General features: G+C 44.3%; 1 protein-coding gene across 18 annotated transcripts in view; it reads left to right on the top strand.

Moving 5' to 3' along the window:
• Positions 1–22,760, top strand: part of Sipa1l1 (signal induced proliferation associated 1 like 1) — a 309,410-nt gene that overhangs the window by 217,561 nt on the left and 69,089 nt on the right. For all 18 annotated transcript variants that reach the window (XM_076550988.1, XM_006973074.4, XM_076550983.1 and 15 more), the window contains 2 exons: positions 1,953–2,141; positions 13,096–13,270. In XM_076550988.1, coding sequence (XP_076407103.1) covers positions 1,953–2,141; positions 13,096–13,270 — 364 coding nt within the window. The remainder of the gene's footprint in view (positions 1–1,952; positions 2,142–13,095; positions 13,271–22,760) is intronic.

Here is a 22,760-nt window from a genome sequence, read left to right on the forward strand (position 1 = left end):
GCACTTGTCATTTAGGGTCCCATGAATAACCTTCAGTCCCTGGCCACTTTTGTAATTCTGTTTGTTTGGGCCAGAAATCCTGATGCCACACTTGACTCCTCTCTGTGTTCCTGGCCCCCAGTTTAGTCTGTCAGCAGCAACCTTTGCAATCTTGTCTTCAGATCCTGTATGTCTAGAATTCAACCACTTCCATCCCCACGGCTCAGGCCTGCTTCTGCATCCTTTCACCAGTAGGGGATCTCTATGAAATGTAATCGGAATCTCTTCAGAGTCCTTTGGCTTTCTCTGTCCTTCTCAGTAGAGCCCGAGTACTTGTCTGCCTAGCAGCCAGTATGCCTGAGTCTCCCCGACCCCTTCTGGTAACTCCCCTGCTCTGTCCTCTCCATGGACTTGGGTTCTTCCCACTGGGCTCTAAGGACTTCAGGGCTTTGCTCCTCCAGTGGCTTCAGCCTCCTCAAGTGTGCCCAGGGCTCCCAGAGTTCTCACTCTGACGTGTGCTCCTCAGCCCCAGGGCCCTGTGGTGGTTCATGGGTCTGAATTTTCTGCTCTCTTCCCATTTGGTATCTGATTCCATGCCCTTCCCTTAAGACGTTAAGTCCTGCATGTTTGTTGCGTTTCCCCACCCGCGTGTAGCCCCGTGAGGAGGCAGACTCTGTGTTTTCATTACTGTACTGTGAAGCAGCCCCTTTGCAGGGGAGGGGTGGAGAAGAGCTCCCGACTCGTGAATTCCATCTTAGTCTTGACTTAATTTCTCCAGCGGTGCACGTCATTTCTTCGGAACACCTGGCATGACTGCACACTGGAGTTGGGGGGGGGGGGTGTACAAAGCCCTCCCTGAGCTGCGGTGCCTCTGTCCTCTGTCCCCAGCTCCACTGCCCAGCTTTGCCTGTCCTTACTCGGGTTCAGCTCAGCTGACTTCCTCTCCCATTCAGACACTGGTTTTTCCTTTTTCTGCACTTCTGCTCATGTTTCCTTGGCCGCTTTCTTCTTGTAGAAATGTTCCTTTATTCTTTTACTCGCTTCCTTCTTTCTTTTTCTCTCTTTTCCTGTAACCGATTTCTAATGTCACCTGAAGTTTTCCCCAGTGGCCTGAGCCGCTGTCACTTCTTCTCTGCCTTTAGATTGTCTTGTTTTCTTCAGGAAACAGCCTTCCCTCAATTACGTATGTGTATTTCTCGCGTCTCTCCCTGTTCAATGCCACACACATCCCCAAACATGGACTCTGTCAGCTGTCACCTTACAACCTCCCTATTAAGTGGAAATCTACTTCCTATTTTATTTCTTAGACCATCAAACATCAGTTAAATTCACAAACAGTTTTGCCATATGACACTTTGAAAATCAAGACCACTTTAGGCCTCATGCCTGAATTTATATTTCTTTAACAAATCACTATTAATAGAGGGTGTCATTGCTTGAGTTTGTGTTTGATAATAGCCAGAAATATTTGAAGAAGGCATCTCCAGTGCAGTCATTGCTGTTCTAAGATATGAGCAGCTTATGCTCAGCCACATGTTGGGGATGTAAAGCATTTCCCTCCCTCCTGCCTTTTCTCATTCAAAAGTATACCACAGACATTGAGAATTCTTACAGTGTCTCTCGGGAAGTCTCCCCACCCTTAGTGCGTGTGCTTCCTGATACTGTGCAGTGATGCAGAGACCTTGCTCTTACTGATCCCTGTAAGGGCAGGCTACTTTGGTCACTTAAGTGAACAACTCAATACTCTAATAAATATATCATGAGTTAGTTTGAACTTGTTCAGAGGTTCTTAGAAATGTTGGCCTCATTTTTCATGCCCAGAGTATTCTTTCTCCCTCCACCTCACTGACTTGACCAACCACCAGTCATTTCATAGCTTGGAAGAGAGCTACTGTCTAGGCCTTCAGAACCACGGCGTATTCAGTATCTCATGCTATAGTGAAGCTTCACCATAGTCCTTATCTCTTCTGTAGCTCATGACGCTGAGAGGGTCTGTCCTGGAGGACGCCATTCCCTCCACAGCCAAGCACTCAACCGCCAGAGGACTGCCTCTGAAGGAGGTGCTGGAGCACGTGATCCCAGAGCTCAACGTGCAGTGCCTGCGTCTGGCCTTCAACACGCCCAAAGTCACGGAGCAGCTCATGAAACTGGACGAGCAAGGGGTATGTGTGGCCCTGCAGGAGCCCATCCTTACTGCTGGGGTTCTCTACTGGGTTTCCAGAACAGTTCGTGATGGTTCTTAGGTGGGGAGAACTGTGCCATTTGTTATAAAGGATACTCTTGGGTTGTTCATCTGTCCACTTTTCATCTGGTTTCTCTGTGTCTAAGCTGGTAGAGAGAGGGCGTTAGCCGTGCTCAGCTCTTTTCATGGTCACCCACACATGATGGGTTTCTGAGTATGTGTGGAAAAGTCATGGCAGTATTAACAGTAACATAAAGTATAGTGATATTACATTACTAATAATTAGAATGATAATGGTGAGCACTACTGGATGTGTTCACTAGGTTCTTTCCTGGATGCTTAAAGTATGTTATCCCATTTTACCTTCCAACCTTAAGAGAATGGTACTGTTACCATCCCTTACCATCCCCATTTTAGAGATACGGAATCTGAGCCACAGAGAGATTACATAATAAATTCAATTTCACACTGTTTATAAGTTAGAGAACCAGGATTCAAACAGTCATCTGCTCCAAGCATGTGCTGTTAGCTCTTAACCATGCCATTCCTAAAAGCTTAGGTTTTAGAAAGTCTACTCTTCAGTACTGCCAAAGATGCATTTTACCCAGGAGTTTTAAGTGTAGAAATTTAAAACTATGGTGTAACATCTTTAAATTCTCAAGATTGCTGGCTCCATTTTTCTGTCCCCAGTCATGATGTCCTTTGGTCAAGGTGCTTAAGTGATCAGATGACCTGTGTAGAGACCGCAGAAAGGAAAAGGTGCTGTGACTTGAAACCTCTATCCAACGGTGTGGACCACGTTCTGCTTGGAGGGATTTGAACGCACAGCTAATCTTCTACCTGTTAACATTTTAGTCTCATTTTACCCTAGTAGTAAGTAAAAGTAGCTTGACCTTGCATATAAATTTTGACTGGGTATGGAATAATATTTTGTGAACAAGTTTTGTCTATATTTCTTAATCAAAAATTCTGATTTTTATGAAACTAAAATTGAACTCCCAATTTCAAGGTATTTTAAATCTCTCCATCCATTCAGTGAGCATATAAGATAAGTCGATGGAGCTTTCTGAATCCTCCTTTCTCTCTCAGGCTTCGCACAATGCATTATAGCTAATGTCCTTTCAGGTGAAGACACACAGAATCTTGTGAGTGTCCATCTTTGTAGCATTTAACTTTGGAGCACATTGAATGCTTCCGAAGGTGGCTGCTGCATGAGCTGGCGTCCTCTGAGGACTGTCTCCCAGCTCATATCCTGGACATTAAGAAAGAGGAGGGCCTGGGCTGGCTGCTTCAGCTTTATTAGTTCAGTTAGTTCAAATTACTGCACTTACCCAGGAGGGAGAAACCCACTCAGGCATTGATAACATAGTCATCTACTTAACATTCTCAATCTCTATAGGACAGATTACTTCATATAAAGAAGGTGCTTTATTACCATTTTCCTTGTTTTAAACATATTAAATTTAAAATTTCATGCTCCAGTTGTGGATTTTTATGGGACGTCTGGCACATTCTGTGTCCTCATCATGATTGCGGCGTGTCGGGCCACAGATGGTGCTGCTCTGCCGTGAGCATTTCATGGTCCCTCCAGCACAGGAAGCGTAATAGGAATGCCATAATGAGTTTAACTCAGTTACATTTATTTAATTCACAGAATTGTCCATTATTCTGTAATTACCACTTTCCTTTTCTTGGTTACTAAAATATTTCCTCCTTCATAAATTATTAATTATAATATATGGTAATTGTTTTCTTTAGTTAAACATTATAATATGGCCATCAGTGGATCTCCCTGGTTTTATTCTGGAAAAGGTGTCTTAAATGTGTTATCCTATAAAGTAGGGTTTTACCGTTAGGCAGCCATTTTCGACAGACGGTGGAATCTAGCAATTCAAGCATGGTGTTCTGTGTGGTGAGTGCCCAGCTGTTCTTCACTCTCCCACTCTGGTTCTGTCTTGTTTGTCCTCTGCATAGCCTTCCAGCCTGGGGTCTTGCTGGTGCACCCTTCACAAGGCAGTCGTGAATGCCTGGGAGCCACTTGGAGAAGTTGATTCTTTAGGTGCCTTTAGAGATACGTACTTTAAAAAGAAATTCACTCGGCGGTGATAGCACATGCCTTTAATGCCAGCTCTCGGGAGGTAGAGGCAGAGGCAGGCGGATCTCTGTGAGTTCCAGGCCAGCCTGGTCTACAGAGTGAGTTCCAGGACAGGCAAGGCTATGCAGAGAAACCCTGTCTTGAAAAACCAAAAACCCAAACCAGCCAAACCAACAAAAGGCAAGTGCAGCGCACAGCACACTAACCATTGCACAGCACTTCTGTCCCATCTGTCACTGTAATTCAGGCTTTCTGTACCCCTGTATTAGACTCTCAGTGTGATACCAGGAGACTGGACTTACCAAAAGAATCATTTAAATCTCACTGTATTATCTTTTCTGCCCTTATTAAACTGCTAATATAAATACGCCTGGAAAAAGAAAACACTTGTTCACTATATTGTGTTTTGTCTTTCAAATCATTTGTGCTTGATTCTGTCTTTTCAAGTACATAAAGCAAAAAGGAACTAAGGAAAACTTGTTTTTGTGAGGTATACAACAAAATGCTGCACAGACCTCTAGTCACTTGTATTTGGCTGGTAGAGTCATGCATTCAGGAATGGAAGGAGGCATTTTGACTCCTGAAGAAACTCCTTTTGAGACATGAATGTATGCTCTGTGGCTTAGCCGGCGTTCCCATTCCCCTTGCTGTATTTTTGGGGGTTTTTATTTACTCCTTTTGAATGGTCACTTTAATTCTGTTGTTATGTGAAATGAGAAGCCATAACTCAGTTGGCAAGGTTTCAAACTGCCTGCTGTTTATTGGGGCTCAGAAAATTTGTTTGAACTTGTGGATTTCGTTTATCTGCCTTACTGTCAGGTCTCTGTTACCTAATCGAGAGCATCTGTGGGGTGAAGCAGACCACATAGGTGTGCGTTGCACTCTTACTACGTTCTGATCGCTTTCCTGGCATTATCTGATTCTGTTCTCACAGTGTCCAGAGCTGTTCCTTCCGATCATTGGCCTGTTGTATGTTCAAGGCAACTGAGGCCCCAGAAACTTGGGGCATTTCCTGCCCTCTCAGCCCTTGCTGAGGCTGGGCACTGGCTACAGATCTGCATAATATGGCCTTTCTAAAAATTGCTTGCGAGTTTGCCTTTATTTTTTCTTGTCCTGAATGTAAAATGCTAGGAATTTCACTATGTATTCCATGAACTTTTAAGTTGTACGGCCACTTCAGGTACTTTTTTTTTTTTTTTTGGTTTTTCGAGACAGGGTTTCTCTGTGTAGCTTTGTGCCTTTCCTGGAACTCGCTTTGGAGACCAGGCTGGCCTCGAACTCACAGAGATCCGCCTGCCTCTGCCTCCCGAGTGCTGGGACTAAAGGCGTGCGCCACCACCGCCCGGCTCACTTCAGGTACTTTTAAATTATGTCAGAATCTTATCTTCAACAGTCATTGAAAACTGCCTATAACCCATCTGTTTTGTGCATGCGGAATGAGAGATTGTGTCATGACCTGCTTGCAGGAGTTGAGAAATGTCTAACACTCAGTACGACACTGGGCACTTGAGCAAGAGTCAGGGAATCTTAGCTGTTACTGATGGCTCTAAAATGACCGCATGTTAGTCACCTTTTACATGCATTATCTCATTTAATCTCTGCAAACCTCCTATGAGAACACTCCTATTAAAAATAAAATACTGTGCTTCTACAAGTGAGAGCAACAGGTGCAGCCCACATACCACTCTTTGGGGATTGCTAAGGACTATGGAAAACTAGTACTAGTATGGATAGGCTAGTACACAGCCCATGCCCATGAAGATGCAGGGTCACACATTGCTGTAACAGAGGTCAAGCTTAACATACACCTGCAGACAAAGAGAGATGTGGATCAGAACAAGGTGCCTCTTGAAGGGGAAGAGGCTTGCAGTAGGCTGAGTAAGTGATCTGATGTTCCAGACCCAACTCAGTAGGAACAAGGTGGTGGTGGGGGGTGGGGTGGGGTGGGGGGGAGGCTCAGTGTGTTCGTCAAGCAGCAAGCTGGCCCACTGAACAGGAGTGTGAAACACATGCAGGGGTCAGGGGGCCATCCCTCACCCCCACACTTCCCCCAGAGTACTCTTGAGTAGGAGCAGCAGGAAATATTAGTTAAAGGATAGAGGGGGGAGAGAAGCAGATAGAAAATATAAGATAGACTCAGAAGCACCTGCATCCTAATCCATCATTTCTGACTGTCTCTGCCCTAAGGTATTTAAAGGAATGCCAAGAGGTGGAGCAAAAGACACCCCCCCCCCCAGCACAGCTAAGTGCAGACCATCTCAGACACCTGCACTCAGGCCCGTGATCCAATCATCCTCTCTATGCAGACCTGCTGGGTAAAGCTCAAATGTGTTCCAGCACAGGGGGAGTAAAAATAGAGAGCTTTGATGAGCACTGACAGAGCCAGGTACTGTGAGAAATAATTTACATGAATTATCCAGGCTTACAGACTTCATAGCCCACATTCCTGACCCCTATACTGTATGCCCCATTCTACCCCTTCTCTTGAGTGGGGAAGAGCCTGGAATGATGAATCTGAGTCTCACTGATGAGGCTTCAGTAGCCAGTGTGAAGTGTAATGTGTTAAGCCCAAAGAAAATAGAATAGGACTGACTTACAAATGTCAGAGCCACGCTTGCTAGTTAGTGGTAGAAGGAATCAACAGGCCTGCTTTCATTAGGAATGTCAAGTCACATATACCCAGTTGTGATTTTGCCTAATGAGCATCCATTTTAAAAGTTGTTCATTAAAAATAACTCCACATGAGAATGTGTTGTTTCTCAATTTTGAAAACAGTTGCTTTTCAGATTGTAGAAGGTAAGGAAGAAGTGTAGTCATTTTACTGTACACCTGCAGCACATGCTAAGAACGGCTGTCTGGAAAAGGACGGTGCTTTTTTTTCATAGTGGATAGGCTGGTCCTTTGATAGGCTGTGAATGGAACTCTGCTGACTTGGCCTGTTCACTGCCACAGTGCATGATTGTATTGTGAGGCTAAATGAGTTTGACCGGCCACTGTCCTCTGTATTCAGGCAGCCTGTTTTGAAAAAATGACCCATAGGGGAAGCATTCTGTCTAAAACCAATTTTCTGTGAATGACACTTTGACAGAATAGTGACATCCCTAGAATTTAAATTTCTTAGATTTTACACGTGGAGTTTTATTTCCCATTTCCTTGGACACTTCCTGCTTACCTAGTATGTTTTATGGACCTTTCTGTGTGCAAAGGTCTAGTCATTTATACTCTGGTTAATACTCTATTGTGTGCTCTACCATTGATGAATTAATAATTTCAGTTTCTCTTTTTATGATCCATGTAGTTGATCTCAGTCTTTCACAGAATGTGCTTTAATGAAGACTTTTCCCTGTGTAATTGAAATTCATCTCAGTGTCAAGTTAGATATATTTATTATCAGTTTAATACCATCAGATAAATCTTTTTATTTTTGGAGAACTTTTTCACAATATATCTTAGAATAAAATTAGATTATGTGTATGGAATATTTTATTTGCATTATGCCAAAGATAAAAATAGATTAGCACATAATCTGTGCAAGTGTACATAATTTTGAAAATATCTGCCAAAAAAAACTTCCCTACCCAACATCCATGTTTTTCCTCCCTCCCTCCCTCCCTCCCTTCCTCCTTCGTTCCCTTTATTTCTTTTGCACTGGATTTTTGTTTGTATTCCCAATGAGGACATAATTTCAAACCAGCATTTAAAAGTTTCCAGTACTGATGTTTTCCCAGTCTCTGCCATTCTTGTTGGAAGACAATAAAGAGACTCATCTTTAGGAAGAGGTTGAGAGAGTCATGTTTATGGAGACCAAACCAAAGTGAACAGAATTCTGTCTGTGAATTCCTGTTCCCAGCAGGCAGAGGAGCTCCCTGTACACCGACCAGCCCCCATTAACTACCCCCCCCCCCCCAGCTAACCAGGGAACTCAATGGAAGAACATTTTAAAAACAAGTTCTTGCTTCTGAAAAGACGGAAGAATGCCTCCCACTCTTTCCGCTCATTCCAGCCAACAATCCTGGACCTAACATATAATGAAACCGGCCAAGGCTCAGGAGGTAGACTGGCTGAGGATCTTGAGGTCTGTGAATGGCACAGTGAAGAAGGTTGTGGCTTTTCTTTCTGATTCCCAGTTTGGAATGGGAAGAAGCCTAACACTTTTGAGTCCTGATAAGCACAAACAAAACTTCTCAAAGATTTTATAGATTAAAAAAAAAAAAAAGCCATTAACAGAAGATGTTTGAATATCCTCCCTGCACGTGGGGGTCACTGCTGGAGGGAACAGGTAGGTTGGACTCACGACTCTGTGGATCTTGTTTTCCACAGGGTGGCATCAGACACTGGGTACTTCAGTGGTCTCTTTAAGGCTTACGTACATTTCTGTGAAGGCACATGGAGGACAGGAATGCTGCTGGGACGCCCCCTGTCCAACAGTGGTTCTCTTTGTCCTCAGAGAGAGGGCCTGTCTGTCATCCACAGTCTTGGGTGGATAAAGCAGCTGGTTCTTCTTGTTAACTCTCCCAACATTTGCTGTATACCCTGAGTACTGGTAGGGTTTGGTGCCACTGATGTGATGTGGGCATTGGCTCTCAGGGAGATGACTGGAAGACAAGAGTCTAGAGACCCTGGAGAATTCATGTCCCATGCTTTAAGAACAGTGGCACAGTGAAAGATCTTTTTAATATTTCACACTTCATAAACATCTAGATTGGACAGTTAATCCTAAAGGTTTATACAGACAAGGTTGTCATTCACTGTAGGGCTGGTCACCCAGTGTTCCTGAAACAGAAGACTCCCTAAGATGTGCCCGAGGACCTTAGTACTGAGGTGGAGTCAGCTGGTCCTGAGCTTGGCTGGCTCTGCCCTCTTCCCAGGATTGCAGGAATTTGTGAGTAGGGTTGTTCTGCTTCACCACAGTGCCTAGAAACAAACCCTTTCAGAGAGTGGAGTCGTTTTGGATATTGGAATAGTTCAGTAGACTGCTAATTGAGCATCCCTATATCAAAATTCAAGAATGCTAACATTGTATCTGTCTGTTGGTGCTGTGTGAAAGGAACCAGATTGGTACTGTTGGTTCGGATCAATGGGTGCACCCATCACCTCTGATACAGGTTGAAAATGGCTTCACTTTGCTGAGATTCAGCTTTTGTCCCGTTGGACTGACCAACATGAATTTTTATAGACATCGATGCCTACTGTCAGGCCTGCTAGTGCACACCTGTAATCTCAACACTCAGGAGACACGCAGGTGGAACCTCTTTGAGTATGAGGCCAGACTGGTCTACAGAGTGAATTCTTGGCTAGCACTAGATAGTATCCTTGTCTCAAAATACAAACAAACAAGGAAACAAACAAAACAAACAAAAAAAAAACCCCAGACATTTGCTGTGTGACCAGACACTTGGATCAGGGCCCCAGAGGAGTACCGTGTCTGAGATACAGGACTGTATTCCATTACTGAAAAGCCCAGTCATACTCACCAACAAAATTTACACTGCATAGAACCACCCTGTTTCCAGGGTAATTCTCAGTTCATTGTTACTGTTTTGCATTTTATATTTAAATATTCTATATTCCCATTCATAGCCCACACAGATATATTTTTGCCTCTCAAAGAAGACAGAGATCTATTCCATTGAACACTGCTAACAGTCCCATGGTGCTCAAGCCATTGACCCTGACCCAGGTGTCACTGGCCCCTGCCCCTTCTCTGGACATGTTTGTGTTACACTTGCGTAACCCCTGCACAGTGCCTCAAATGCCAGCAGGAAACGTGGTCACTAGCGAAGGATTTGAGGAGTCTTGAGTTCAGAGAACGCCACCTACATTTGATTTAATTGGAGCAGAAATCAAGTTTATAGTCATTGACAGTTTAGGAGAACAGAGCAGGTGGCATGTGGCACAGTTTTAAACTGAAGAAAATGTGACAATCTAGCAGATTTCCTAATCCTCTTAGAAAGCACTGTTCCTTTCAAACCAGCGAAACCCGAAACCAGCTGGTTGTCTCTGGGGGGAACTGACCCCAGTATCCAGTGACTGTGTAGAAGGGCACATTGTGTCCTTTCCTGGAGTCTGGCTGGCTGGTGCTTTCAGATGCCTAACTTATCTTACTCGGCAGTGGATGCTTTTTAACATGATAAATGAATCCTGTTGAATTTTCAGTGAAACTGTAGGCCTGTAAGAAGTTCTTTAAAATCACCTACAAACCCGGACTGATAAAATGTTTCCCACTGAGCAGGCTGACTTCTGTTTTGTATTTGTGGCCTGTGCAGGCTGATCTCTGAGGCACAGCCAGACAGGGGAACTCAAAGCTCCCTCCTGTCTCCAGATCACTATCTCTGATGGTTCTCCCTGCAGGGAGGAGATGCTGCCACTCAAACCCAGTCCTGGGAGCTGGCTGTGATAAAGACTACCTTTGTAATGGACAGAGAGCCTGCCATTCTGGACTTACTCTCAAAGACCTATTAGGGCTCAGTTCTAAAGCCAGGATGAGACCTCTCCTCTTGGGGGTTCCCCTCCTAGCATTAGCCACATTCGGACAATTGGAGCAGCCAGCTGAGTAGAGATAGAGCTTGAAATGTCAGTGATTTTACTTCGATATTTTGTTTGCTTTTTCTCCCTAAGTGTGATATACAAAACAAACCAGCCAACCACATGTATGCCTGTTACCAATTAAAGTGAAGTAAGGATACTGCCATGTTAAATGCTATTTCCCCCCCCAGTCCAGTAGTAGTTTGTCTACTTGCAAGGCTCATGCCTGTGGCTTTACTTTGTCACCGTAAGTGTAGGGACCGGTGAGCAGAGTGCTCCTGGGCAGTTGAGCCTGTGTCTGGGACTGTTGAACTCTCTCACCAAAGCAGGGTGAAAGGAGAAGCAAGCAAAGGATTTCTTTATGAACCGTGTGATTCCGAATGTTGATAAAGGCCCAAGTCCTCAAATGGCAGGGTCTGAATATGTTTTCAGAATTGAGAGATTTTCAGATTGTCGAAGGATGATAAAATTTATGCACAACGTGCTAATATTCCCAGTGTGATAAGGGATAGCATCCCACAGTCAAGCACATGAATATTTATGCAGGGGATATATGAATATTCATGCCGAGAAGAATAAATTAAAAGTTAGGATGTCAGTCCTTTATCAGTTTTTGCTGCCAAGTGTGTTTGCTTAAATTGATTTATTTTTCAGCTTGAGAATTACAAATAAATGGCTTTGGACCCATGTGTTGAATGTCAGATACAGAATAAAACAGGCAGGCTTAGAGGCACACCCCTTTAACCTCAGCACTTGGGAGGTAGAGGGCTGGTCTCTTGCAAGATCAAGGCCAGCCTGGTTTACATAGGGAGTTCCAGGCCAGCCTGGGCTACACAGAGAGACCCTGTTTTTTGTTTGGTTTTGTTTTGTTTGTTTGTTTTTAACAAAGGGGAGGCGAAAAACTCCTCATTGCACAACTTCCTTTCCTTCCATTCCCTTTTCTGTCAGATGAGTAAGATCAAGATCAAGCTGGTAAGCTGCTGTGGAGACCGGATGATAAGTTTGCGTTGGGTGTTGTATGTGGTATTTGGCAGGTAGCAGGTATTCGGTACGTGCTGGTTGCTGACACTTCACCTTACCAGGCACCGGGGCTGCACCTGGAGTCACAGCAGCTCAGGAGGCAGAAGTAGGAGGGCTGTTTGACCTCAGGAATGTGGGGCCAGCCTTTATGCTGTGCTCGGTCGGAATCCAGTGAACGCTCCGCAAACACACTGCACCAAGTGACAGCCTCAGCTCTCCTGTTGTTCTTAGATAACGTTCTCAGATTGGTGGCTGCAGCACCCTATGGAAGAGGGTTAAGAGCTCAGCACTGGCCACACTGGATCTCAGCGCCTACATTTTTAAGTTGCAAACTTGCTTCTGTTTTGTTTTGTTTTGTTTCTCGAGACAGGGTTTCTCTGTGTAGCTTTGCGCCTTTCCTGGAACTCGCTTTGTAGACCAAGCTGGCCCCGAACTCAGAGATCTGCCTGGCTCTGCCTCCCAAGTGCTGGGATTAAAGGCGTGTGCCACAACCACCCGGCACAAACTTACTTCTTATTGAGAGTTCATATCTTTTTGAAAGTTGTTTGTAGGATGACCAAGCTTTTCAGTGATGAAAAGGTGTCTTGATTACTGTTAGTTCATATTTGAAACTCGGGACTGCTTCACTCTGAGTGCAGTAGGAAAGGAGTGTTTGTCCCCAGCTGATCTGCCCTGGAGAAGTCCCCCCAGAATCCCTCTCAGGCTCTTGCCTTTGAGCACAGTTTGGAAGAGAAGTTTCTCTAGCTGTGTGCTGGTGACGCTGGACTCTACCCAAGCTCTACATTAGGATCACAGTTTAATGCACTGTTCAAATGGTGCTGGTACAAGTCTGCTCAAATTCTTAAATTCCAAGTTTATTAATGGCCCTTTTAGTTCAATACCATTTATTTTAAAGTACCTTTTGATAAATAGACCTCTGCTTTTAAATGTACAAAGGCCTCAGATTTGTAAAGGGAAAGATCATTCAGGATTGATTGGCAGTTTGGGTCAGGCTGTTCATCAACCTTTCATAGTTTGTAAATCTGAAGAGAAGTTTCCTAAAACCCCGCCATCTGGTCTGATGCTGTATTGACATGCAAGAATTCCACTTCACTTCTTTGTCCTTCTCTTTTAGCTCAGGAGGGTTAGAGGTTTGTTCCACTGTGGTTTTTGGATCTCGGACAGAAGAATTCAAATGGTTTCCTGAGAAGGGTGCTAGCTGTGTGCCGGGCATGTGCCCTGCAGGACTTGTTAGCACTGGAGGGTAGAGTATGCTGGTCGCTCCTTAATGTCCCTGTGTGCCCTGTCTCCACAGCTGAACTACCAGCAGAAAGTGGGCATCATGTACTGCAAAGCAGGCCAGAGCACCGAAGAAGAGATGTACAATAACGAGTCTGCGGGTCCAGCCTTTGAGGAGTTCCTTCAGCTTCTGGGAGAACGAGTTCGGCTAAAAGGCTTTGAGAAGTATCGTGCACAGCTTGACACCAAAAGTAAGACATCCTTACACCTTCCCGCTGGGCTTGATTTCCCTTGCCCTGCTGATGTGCAGCTACTAAATCATCTGTCAACAGCGCTGCCACTTCCTGCAGAAAGCTGCTGGTGAGGGAGGGAGACGGGCTGGGAGACGGAGCGCTAGGACTCTCAGAGACCATGACCCGAATGGCTGGGATGGGACTCAGATGCATTGCTGCCATAGAGCTGTGGATGGGTCAGGCACGGACACAGAAGGGGCACAGCTACAGAGATTTCAAGGTCTGGAAACGTAATCTGATTGTAAGACCTGGTCATCTTTGCTTTTATTGGTTTGTTATATAACCTTTGTACTCTTCTGCATAGCCAACCTTTACATAGCTTTCTTGTTTATTTTTAGTCTTTCTTAATACTATTGTGTGTACATGTGTTTGTGCATGGTCTATGTGGAGTCTATTTTCTCTCTCTCTTGTTTAGTCAGCAACTCATTATGTATCTTTGGCTGACCTGGAACTCACTATGTAGACCAGGCTGACCTGGAACTCACTATGTAGACCAGGCTGACCTGGAACTCACTATGTAGGCCAGGCTGACCTGGAACTCACAAAGACTTTTCTGCCTCCTCAATGCTTGTATCATTACACCCATCTTCCTTCTACCTTTATGTGGGTTCAAACTCAGGTCACCAGGCTTGTATGGCAAGCATCTCTACCCTCTGGCCATCTTGCCACCCCCATCCGTATTCTTTAATCTCTGGGAGTTCTTTGTTTATGTTGCTTTGTTTTTGTTTCTGCGGTTATTTTAAGGGGGTGATGCATGTATTTGCACATGTGTGTTGCATGTAGATGCCATTGGTCAACCATGGATCTTCCTCAGGAGGCATCCATCCTGTGTTTTGAGACAGGATCTCATTGACCTGCAGTTCACATGTAAACTAGACTGGCTGGGCAGTGAGCCCCAGGGATTGGCCTGGCTCCGCCTCCTCAGTTCTCATCACAAGCTTGTGCCAGCACATTCAGCTTTATCAATATGGCTTCTGTGGAGTCAAACTCAGGCCCTCGTGGCAAGAACTTGACCAGTGAGCCATCTCTCCAGCCTCAGTTTATCTTAGATGTTACTGTGCCGCTTTCATGCTGTATCCCATTGTACCTCGCTTGTATTTCCTCCATTTCCTGTCTCTTCTTCCTTGTCCTTACTGGTTTCTTCCTCCCCCAGATAGTGTCCATTGTGCTTGTTTATTATGGGAATCCCTACGAAATTAGGCTTGTCAGTTTGGCTTAGTGTGTTGGTTAAAGGCCCAGGATGAGACCTGCGAGGCTGTCTACCCCATCCCCCCAAAGCCCACAGGAGGATAGTTAAGCGCCCAAGTGGTGGCTTGGGTGGCTGGCAGTGTGTTGGCTTCTGCTGCACCCCTGTGTGGAGACTCATTGAAGCTTGGTCCCAGAAACTGTCCTTAGACACCTGTGGTGGCCTGTTTTTCTTTCGATGGTCTTGGATTAGTACGTATGTTTTGCAGTCTGTAGCAATCTCTCTGGTTTTCTGTACAGGAAATTAAATAAGGCATTGACTCATGAAAACAGAAAAGCATTCATAAACTCCACTGCAGGGAGGATTTCCTGTTGCCATAGTTTTACTGTTGCCAGCTTGGAGACGACGTGCAGGAGAATATGAAAAGCCATAAATAGCCTTGCCTCTTAAATATTGTGTTAATGTTCGGCCCTGCTTACAGCTGCGCAAGCTCTTTAATCGTTTGGTACCCTTTCAGCTCTTTTTGTCCAGATATTCTAGTCTCTCCCTCCCAGGAATCATGCATGTCACAATTTGTCCAGTTCTACAGATCGTCACCATAGAGAACTCTTGAAATAAGTGCTCTGCTTCTGAAAATGTATGGTCAGACTGGAGCCCGTAAGATTGTGTGCTGTTCATTGATCTGCCCGTTTCTAGCCACCACTTCATGATGTGGGATGATGTGATAAAGGCGTCTCTGAAGTGACAGGCATGCACTGTGGTAGCTAACAGAGCAGTCGAACCACTGAGATAAGCACTTGGTGTGTATTTGGCCCCAAATCCTAACTAGAGGAAGGTGGGCCTGGATTGGCAGACTGCCTCTGATTGTACAGTTTATGTAATACAGTCCACAAAAGTGTTCTCACTCAGGAGGGTCCAGAAGTGGTTTATGTCTTTGCTTTGTCAAAATACCCAAGACTAGGTAATTTGTAAAAAAAAAAAAAAATGGTTGGCTTAGCTCTGGAGGTATGAGACCATGGTGCTGACATTTGCTGGGCTCTTGTGAAAGCCTCACAGTGCCTCACAGGCACAGGTGGAAGAGGGCACACCGAAGGCAGGAAACCAGGCAGCTGGGAGGGGTTGGTCTCCATCTTGTTACAGCAGCCCACAAGTACTGTCCTGAGTACTTGCTCACAGTGACCTACAACCTGCTGGATCCACCTTTAAAAGGCTCTGCAGCCTCTTACTGCTGCCATATTGGGGAGCGGCCACATTCAAACCACACCCAGACCATGGCAGAGCTCCATGTTTCCTAAAGTGAATGAGGGTCAGAAAGTGTTTCATTCAGAAGCTCCAAAGAGTGTACAGAATTAGCTCTTGTATTACAGGTCAGCAGGGCGTAGGCCTCATATTTAAGCCCATATTAAAGAGGAATTAGCCCCAAGTCGACCGTCGGCATGTTGAGCAGCCCCTTACCGGCTGTGATACACCTAGAGACGGGATGCAACTCTGTGTGCGTTCATACTCTCGGCCATCTTTTTCTATCATGTTAAGAAACTTTTTCAATATAATTTTTAGAAGGAAAAAAAATGCCATGGTGGCACGTGTCTGTAGTCCTGGAGCTCAGGAGGTAGAGGCAGGAGGTTAGAAGTTCAGTGTTGTCCTTGGCCACGCAGGGAGTTTGAGGCCAGCGTCGCTGTGTAAGATCCTGTCCCCAAAGAACATCAAGACTCTTTTCTGCAGTAGAGCACAGGCCAGTCTGTGGACCTGCAGCTTTTCCCAAATTGAAATCGCGTGTGTTGTTTTTATGTGTGTTGGCCTCTCGAGTTTCAGTCACACACAGGCTGTGTGTGTCACTAGTGTACTAAAGCTGATGAGCTTCCGGCTTGGTTTGGTTTTCCCACAGCGTTGTGCCCCAGTTCTGATCATTCCTGTTAGCACATCTTCAAACTCCCTTTTCTTTTCCTCTCTTTCTTTATAGTGTCTTAATCCACATTAATTTGACCCAGTAACACTTCGGATAAAATATGGTAATTACCAGGACCAGAAGTTGCATTTGGTAATTTTTTTTTATATCTTCCGTTCTTCAAGCCTCATTAGGGTCACTTTGTCCTTTAAATCTTTGAACGATTTTTATGACAGTTAAAGTCTTCTGTTTCTGTCTTTCTGGGTTTCCTCCTCTTGCTAGATTTTTCCTGGTTTGAGTTGCACCTTACTGCTTCACCTGGCTGGTTATTTATGAAGTGCTGCATTTTGTGACTGTCGTCACCGAGCATCTAGATTTTGTTGTCCTTGAAGTGTTGGGTTTTGTGTGGGTGTCAGTGAACTTCCCAAAGGGACCACTTGGTTTTCCTGAGTCTTGCTTAAGCTTGGCCACTGCTACCTATAGTAGCCTGTGGTATTCCTGAGACGTGGTGTGTTGTGACCCGACTACCATCCTGTTGAACAGGGTGTCTCCAGTGTGTCTGTTTGGAATTCACGTGTCTTCCAACTCTGTACTGTGAACACTGCTTGGTGTGTAATTAGCTGATAGCTCTTGCCCTAATTATTTTCCTTGTTTAGCTTTCAGGAAGTAACCCTGTGCACATGCAGTACTCAAGGGCACCTTGTTCAGGCGCTCAGCCTAGCTGCTGTGAGGTTTCCTCCTCTTGGGCACTCTGCGAGTATCAATCTCCTCAGACTTCCTGAACTCCACTTTCTAGTAGCTTTCCCTTCAGAGGCCTGTCCTGTGCCACTGTCCTGACAATCCACCTGGGTAGAGAATTGGGGACATTATAGAGCGCACCTTACTTCTTTGTTACCACCTCCCACCCCCAGGGACCATTAACCATCTATTGCTGTCTGTTGGGGAATGTTTGAAACCACTGGGTTCAGATGTTTTCTCAAATTTTCTAACTTATAGTGAGAATTATGGCTAAGACAGAAGTTCCAGATTCATTCTCATACTCATTCATTCTGTTTGCCTGCCTGTCTGTCTTTCTGTGAATGCATGCCATCTTAGCAAACTGCTAGCTAAATTGGCTTTGGATACATTCACATGCCATGGCTAGGTAGCTAATAAGCATTAGGGAAATTTGCCTGACAGGTGGTATGGTTGGTTAATAAAGTGTTCAGAGAAGGCATGGCCACGAACCCAGGGCTTGGCCTTCAGTCTCTGTCCTTCCCTCCTTGGTGCCCTTGAACTTTGCACACCCATGTTGTCTGGTAAGACAGGTCTACTCCTCATGTGTTAACTGGTTTGATTTTTTTTTTTTTTTTTTGCTGTGAACCAAGAGAGTCAGGACAGGAAAGTCTGGGGAAACAGTGGAGCGTTTCTTCTCTTTCACACTCATCATACAAAATCCATTTTCTCACCTCAGAATTAAAGACTTTCAGCAAACAAAGAGGCTTCAGATGAATATGTTGTTGGCTGGAGCAGCCCTCTGAAGAAATGTTTAGCAGTGAATCCTTTGGCCTCCTGTTTGTTCTCTGATTTGGTTGGCAAAACCTCTGGATAATTCCACACACACTAAAGAGAAAACTTTCCACCACGCCGCTTATTTGAAAGCGGGAGTCCATCCTCATTTTAAGCTGTACTCGTGGATGATTATGTGGGAAGTTATTTCCTGACTGAAGCTTGGTTGTCAATTCAGCACACAGGGACTCTGAAACCCATGGTGAGGTGTTCCTCAGAGCCTGCCCTCTAACTCTGCGGTGTCCTGTGCCACCCTGAGCATCTCACCTGTCTAAAGGGCAGCTGAGATGGTTTAGACTAGACTTCCTCGGGCTTTATAAAGAGAATAGAACCTTGGGGGCTGAAGAGAGAGCACAGTGGTTAAAAGGATAGGCCGCTCTTCCTGAAGATCCTGGTTCAGTTCCCAGGACCCACATGGCAGCTCCCAACCTCTGAAACCCTAGTTCCAGGAGATCCAATGCCCTCTTGCATTTCAGGGGCACAGATACATACATGGTATACTTACATGCAGGCAATACAGTCATAATAAAATAATAAATCTTTTAAAAAAACCAAAAAAATCCTTCTTTATTGGGAATATGCTTTAATGGAGAAAGGTATAAAGTATACACAGAGCCATTCAGAGTTTTAGACACTGAGTGAAAACTATACAAAGAAAAGTGTGCTTTTTAAGGTAACTACATTTTTAACTCTTAACTGAACAAAATTTAAATTTAATATTACCGTGTGTGTGTGTGTATGTGTGTGTTTGTGTGTGTGTGTGTGTGTGTGTGTGTGTCTGTCTGTCTGTCTGTCTGTCTGTCTTGGGCGGGGAGAGAGAATACATATGCATAAGTGACAGTACCTTTGTGGAGGTCAGAGGACAATTTTAGGGAGTCATTTCTCTTCTTCCATCTTGTTAAGATCATTCTTCCTGGTTCTGCTGTGCTGTGTACTCTAGGTGGGTCTCCTGTCTCCACCTCCCACCTTGCCTGGAGTCCTGGGATTACAAATGTGTGCTCTTGCATCTGGACTTTTTTATGTGGGTTCTAAGAATTGAAATGGGGTTGTCAGGAATATGTGTAAAGTATTTTTAGCTGCTGAATCATTTTGTTGGACCTAAAATTTAAATTCCAACCAAGACATTTACTGAGGATCTTACGGGCTAGCATTTTCCCATACTTTATTTCACCTAGCCCTTACAACAGTAAGAATACCAAACAACAGAGAAATGACCACTTTATTGAATTTCAACCCAGGGTCCAAAACTTGCCCTGTCTCAGAAACACGCCACTGCTCCAGAAGAGCATACCCAGTTCCCAGCGTGCCTCTGAGCATTGACTTCAGCATCTCCAGATCCTGAGGGAAGGATACATGCATGTGAACTCTTGACTCTAGCATAGAGATTTTAGACAAACAGTTACTTAACTAGTGTGGTATTCCAGACTAGATAAGAATCATGACCAGGTCCAACACATCCTTATTCTTCCCAAAGAAGAACAAGCATTCAACCCCATGAGTCTATGGGAGCCATTCTCTTTCAAATCACAGGAATGGATATTCATTTTATTCACATATCGGGGTACTGGGGCTCAAACCCAGAGCTTCACATGCCAGACAAGACTCTCTGACTCAGCTACACCTCCAGCCTCAGCAGATATTTGAAGCTAGACAGTTTCCAAAAATCAAGTAGGCAAGTGTTCAAGAAAAAGTTGTAGGAATGAGTGGTTACTTTTTCCTCACTCAGATTCACACACCCCTTTATCCTCCAAGCCTCTGACTACTAAAAAGCCTGAGCTACGTCAGAAGTCAAGGAGATCAGTGACACTGGCTGTACCTTGAAACTTCTACAGACTTAAAGCACCTTCAAGGAGAAATGCTGCTGTTTACCGCTGTCTTCCACACCTTCCCAAAGTGTGGCCGTGCCTTACTGCTTTGTTATGGTCTTGTATAGCAAACGTTCTGCTCTTATCATCCCTTGGTTATTCCCTATCTTAGTACCATCTGCTTTGAATAATGAAAGTCTTATTTGAGATTTTGAGACAAGATCTCTCCATGTAGTCAAAACTGTCCTCTGCCGTGAGAACCTCCTTTCTCCGTCTTCTGAGTTCCTGGATTATAGATGTTTCCTACTATACTCGCTTAAAGGGTTTCCTTTTTGTGACACAATTGTTGACTGTGCTAGTGTTCATGACTGTGTGCAGCTCACAGATGGTGTGAGTCGGAGGTGGGTCATTTGACTGACCGATGGCCCGAGTAATGTCTGGGTGGGTTTCCCACTATGCTCTGGAGTAGTATTGGCTTTCATGATCTCCTCCTCAGGCACATTTTCCCTTAGCAGCTGCTCACTATGTGTTATCTGCAACCTGATTTTAACAAACAACACTGTTACCATTTCAAAGATGGTCATCATCTTAAGATGTGGATGGTTTCTGAGTCACTAGAAGCATAGTAAGAACATTTAGTATTGTAGCCTTGGAAGGTCTGCAAACATTCTTTTCTCTTCTCCTTTGTTCTTGTATTGTATTCATAGTAACCTCGAGACTGGGGAGTTGCTTTCTTCTTGGAAAGAAAGTTCTCATTGGTTTGACCTTATTCTCATCTCTAACCTCATGAAACCATTTCCAGATTGTTCAAAATATTAGCAAACTGTGGGATTGCTCATCAGGCAGCATCTATCACAGAAAATGAGTGTTCAGAGAAAGAAATGGCTAAAAGTAGAAGAGCAAATTGTTATCCATAGAATTTTTGTTTTCTGGTAGTCATGCCTCTAAGGCAAGTGCATTTAGTAAATGTCAGTGGCGGTATTTTTTCTAGTTCATTGATTTTGCTTAAAGTCAGGCTAGAGCACATCAGAGCTGCCATATTCACCTCAAAAGTCTTGTGGGATATTTATAACAAGTTGATCTGGAGCTATTTATAGCAGGCTCCTAACTATAGATAAGTTCTTCTTATTAAGACCAGCCTTGAACAGTTTAGAAGGACACTTCTCAATGGTCTTTTGTGGTGGTGCACATTAACATTTAGGAGGTTTTTGTTTTCTGGAGTACTTACATGTTGTTATGTATTTTGCAATTTTGAAAAGTCATCTTTGCTTTGTTCTATATCTAGCTTATTTCTTTGCATTTTTCATGAGCTTCAAAATGAAAATCCTCCAGTAAGCTCCAGCCTAAAGCTCTGGGCTCTAGATCATGTTTCTAAATCTGTCCCTGAGTCTCATCTTAGTCTGCTTGGAGCAGTACCTTGGAGCAGTGGGAACTCCCGCATCAGAGTGACCCAGACTCTTTTCTGAGGTCTGGTACCCACTGGGCATCATCGCTGAGTGTGGCCTGGGATTTTGCTTCCAAAGTGGCTCCCCCACTGATGCTTGCTGATTTTGAGAACGGCCACCTCTTATGCATGCCTGCGACTTTGTCTTGCTATGTCATTCTCTAAAACACAAAAGGCACCACTCACTAAAGGGCAATCAGGTCTTTTAGTCCTCAGAACTGGTTGGTGGCGTCAGTTCACTCAGAGTAAATGCTCTCAGGTTCTCTGGACAACTCATAAATCCAGGACCTTTGAGTCTCAGCAGTCCCTTTCAGCTGGCTGGTTTTTGGGGTTTTTTGTTTGTTTATTTGTTTTGTCCCCCCCCCCCTCTGATTATAGGTGTTTGTGGGCACACTGATTGGGAAATCATTTGTATTTAGGCATTATAGGTGGTTTTTTTCTTAGGGGAAGTTAGGGTACAGCATGTTCTTAACCCTTTAAAATTTGAGGGCACTCCTGCAACCTTGCTGATCAGTGTTAGTCCCTTACTGCTCTTGATTGAATTGAAAATATTAAGAAATTGATTCTCAATATCCATGAAGGCGAATGGAAATTTTTTGTTTGTTTTTACTGACCCTAGATTGAATTTAGCATTTCCCTCAGTTTTAAACATAAACAACCAGTGGCCTGGCTTTATTTCCAAAAGAAAACAGATATTTGATGTTGTATCTGTTGACAATATTTATTTATTTATTAATTATATGTACAGTGTTCTGCCTGCATGTATGCCTGCATTCCAGAAGAGGGCACCAGATATCATTACAGATGGTTGTGAGCCACCATAGGGTTGCTGGGAATTGAACTTGCGACCTCTGGAAGAGCAGCCAGTGCTCTTAACCTCTGAGCCATCTCTCCAGCCTGACAATGATATTTCTTATGGTCATGACTTCTCCTCTTTGCAATATCAGTGTAGCCCACAGTGGCCATTGTGATGCTTATGATGCTCTTGTCTCAGCCTCTTGAGTACAAGAATTAGAGGGGTGCACCACCATTCCTGGTAATATCATATTTTCAATTATTTAATAGCTTTTTTGCATGCATATTTATACATACACACATGCGTGAATGAATGCAGGCATGCCTGAACATAAATGTGTGTGAGTGTGGAGGCCAGTGGTTGACATGAGGTGGCCTTCTTGCTCATTCTCCACTTTATATATTGAGCCTGGGTCTTTTATTGACCCCAGAGCTTGCTATTCTACTTGCTCTGGTGATCCCTGTCTCCTCATTCTGAGTGCTAGAACTACACAGCAGGCCACCACTGGGGATCCTCTTCTTGTGGGTCAAGCACTTTATCCACTGAGTCATGCCCCTATCCCAGTTTGTTTGTTTGTTTGTTTGAGAATAGTTCTGGATTCACAAATATTCTAAGAAAACATCTACTCCGAGAAAATATCCAGTCTATAGACTTCCTAGGACCGCAGGAGAGAACTGGGTATTTAAAAACGAGTGGAAGGAACTGCCTGCCCTCGGCCTTATGCAGGCTCTTTACTTTCCATGTCATTTTCCAATGCTGTCCTCGGAAGTAACCCTTTTCCTGC

The sequence above is a fragment of the Peromyscus maniculatus genome, chromosome 14, assembly GCF_049852395.1.
Source record: "Peromyscus maniculatus bairdii isolate BWxNUB_F1_BW_parent chromosome 14, HU_Pman_BW_mat_3.1, whole genome shotgun sequence".
Lineage (NCBI taxonomy): Eukaryota > Metazoa > Chordata > Mammalia > Rodentia > Cricetidae > Peromyscus > Peromyscus maniculatus.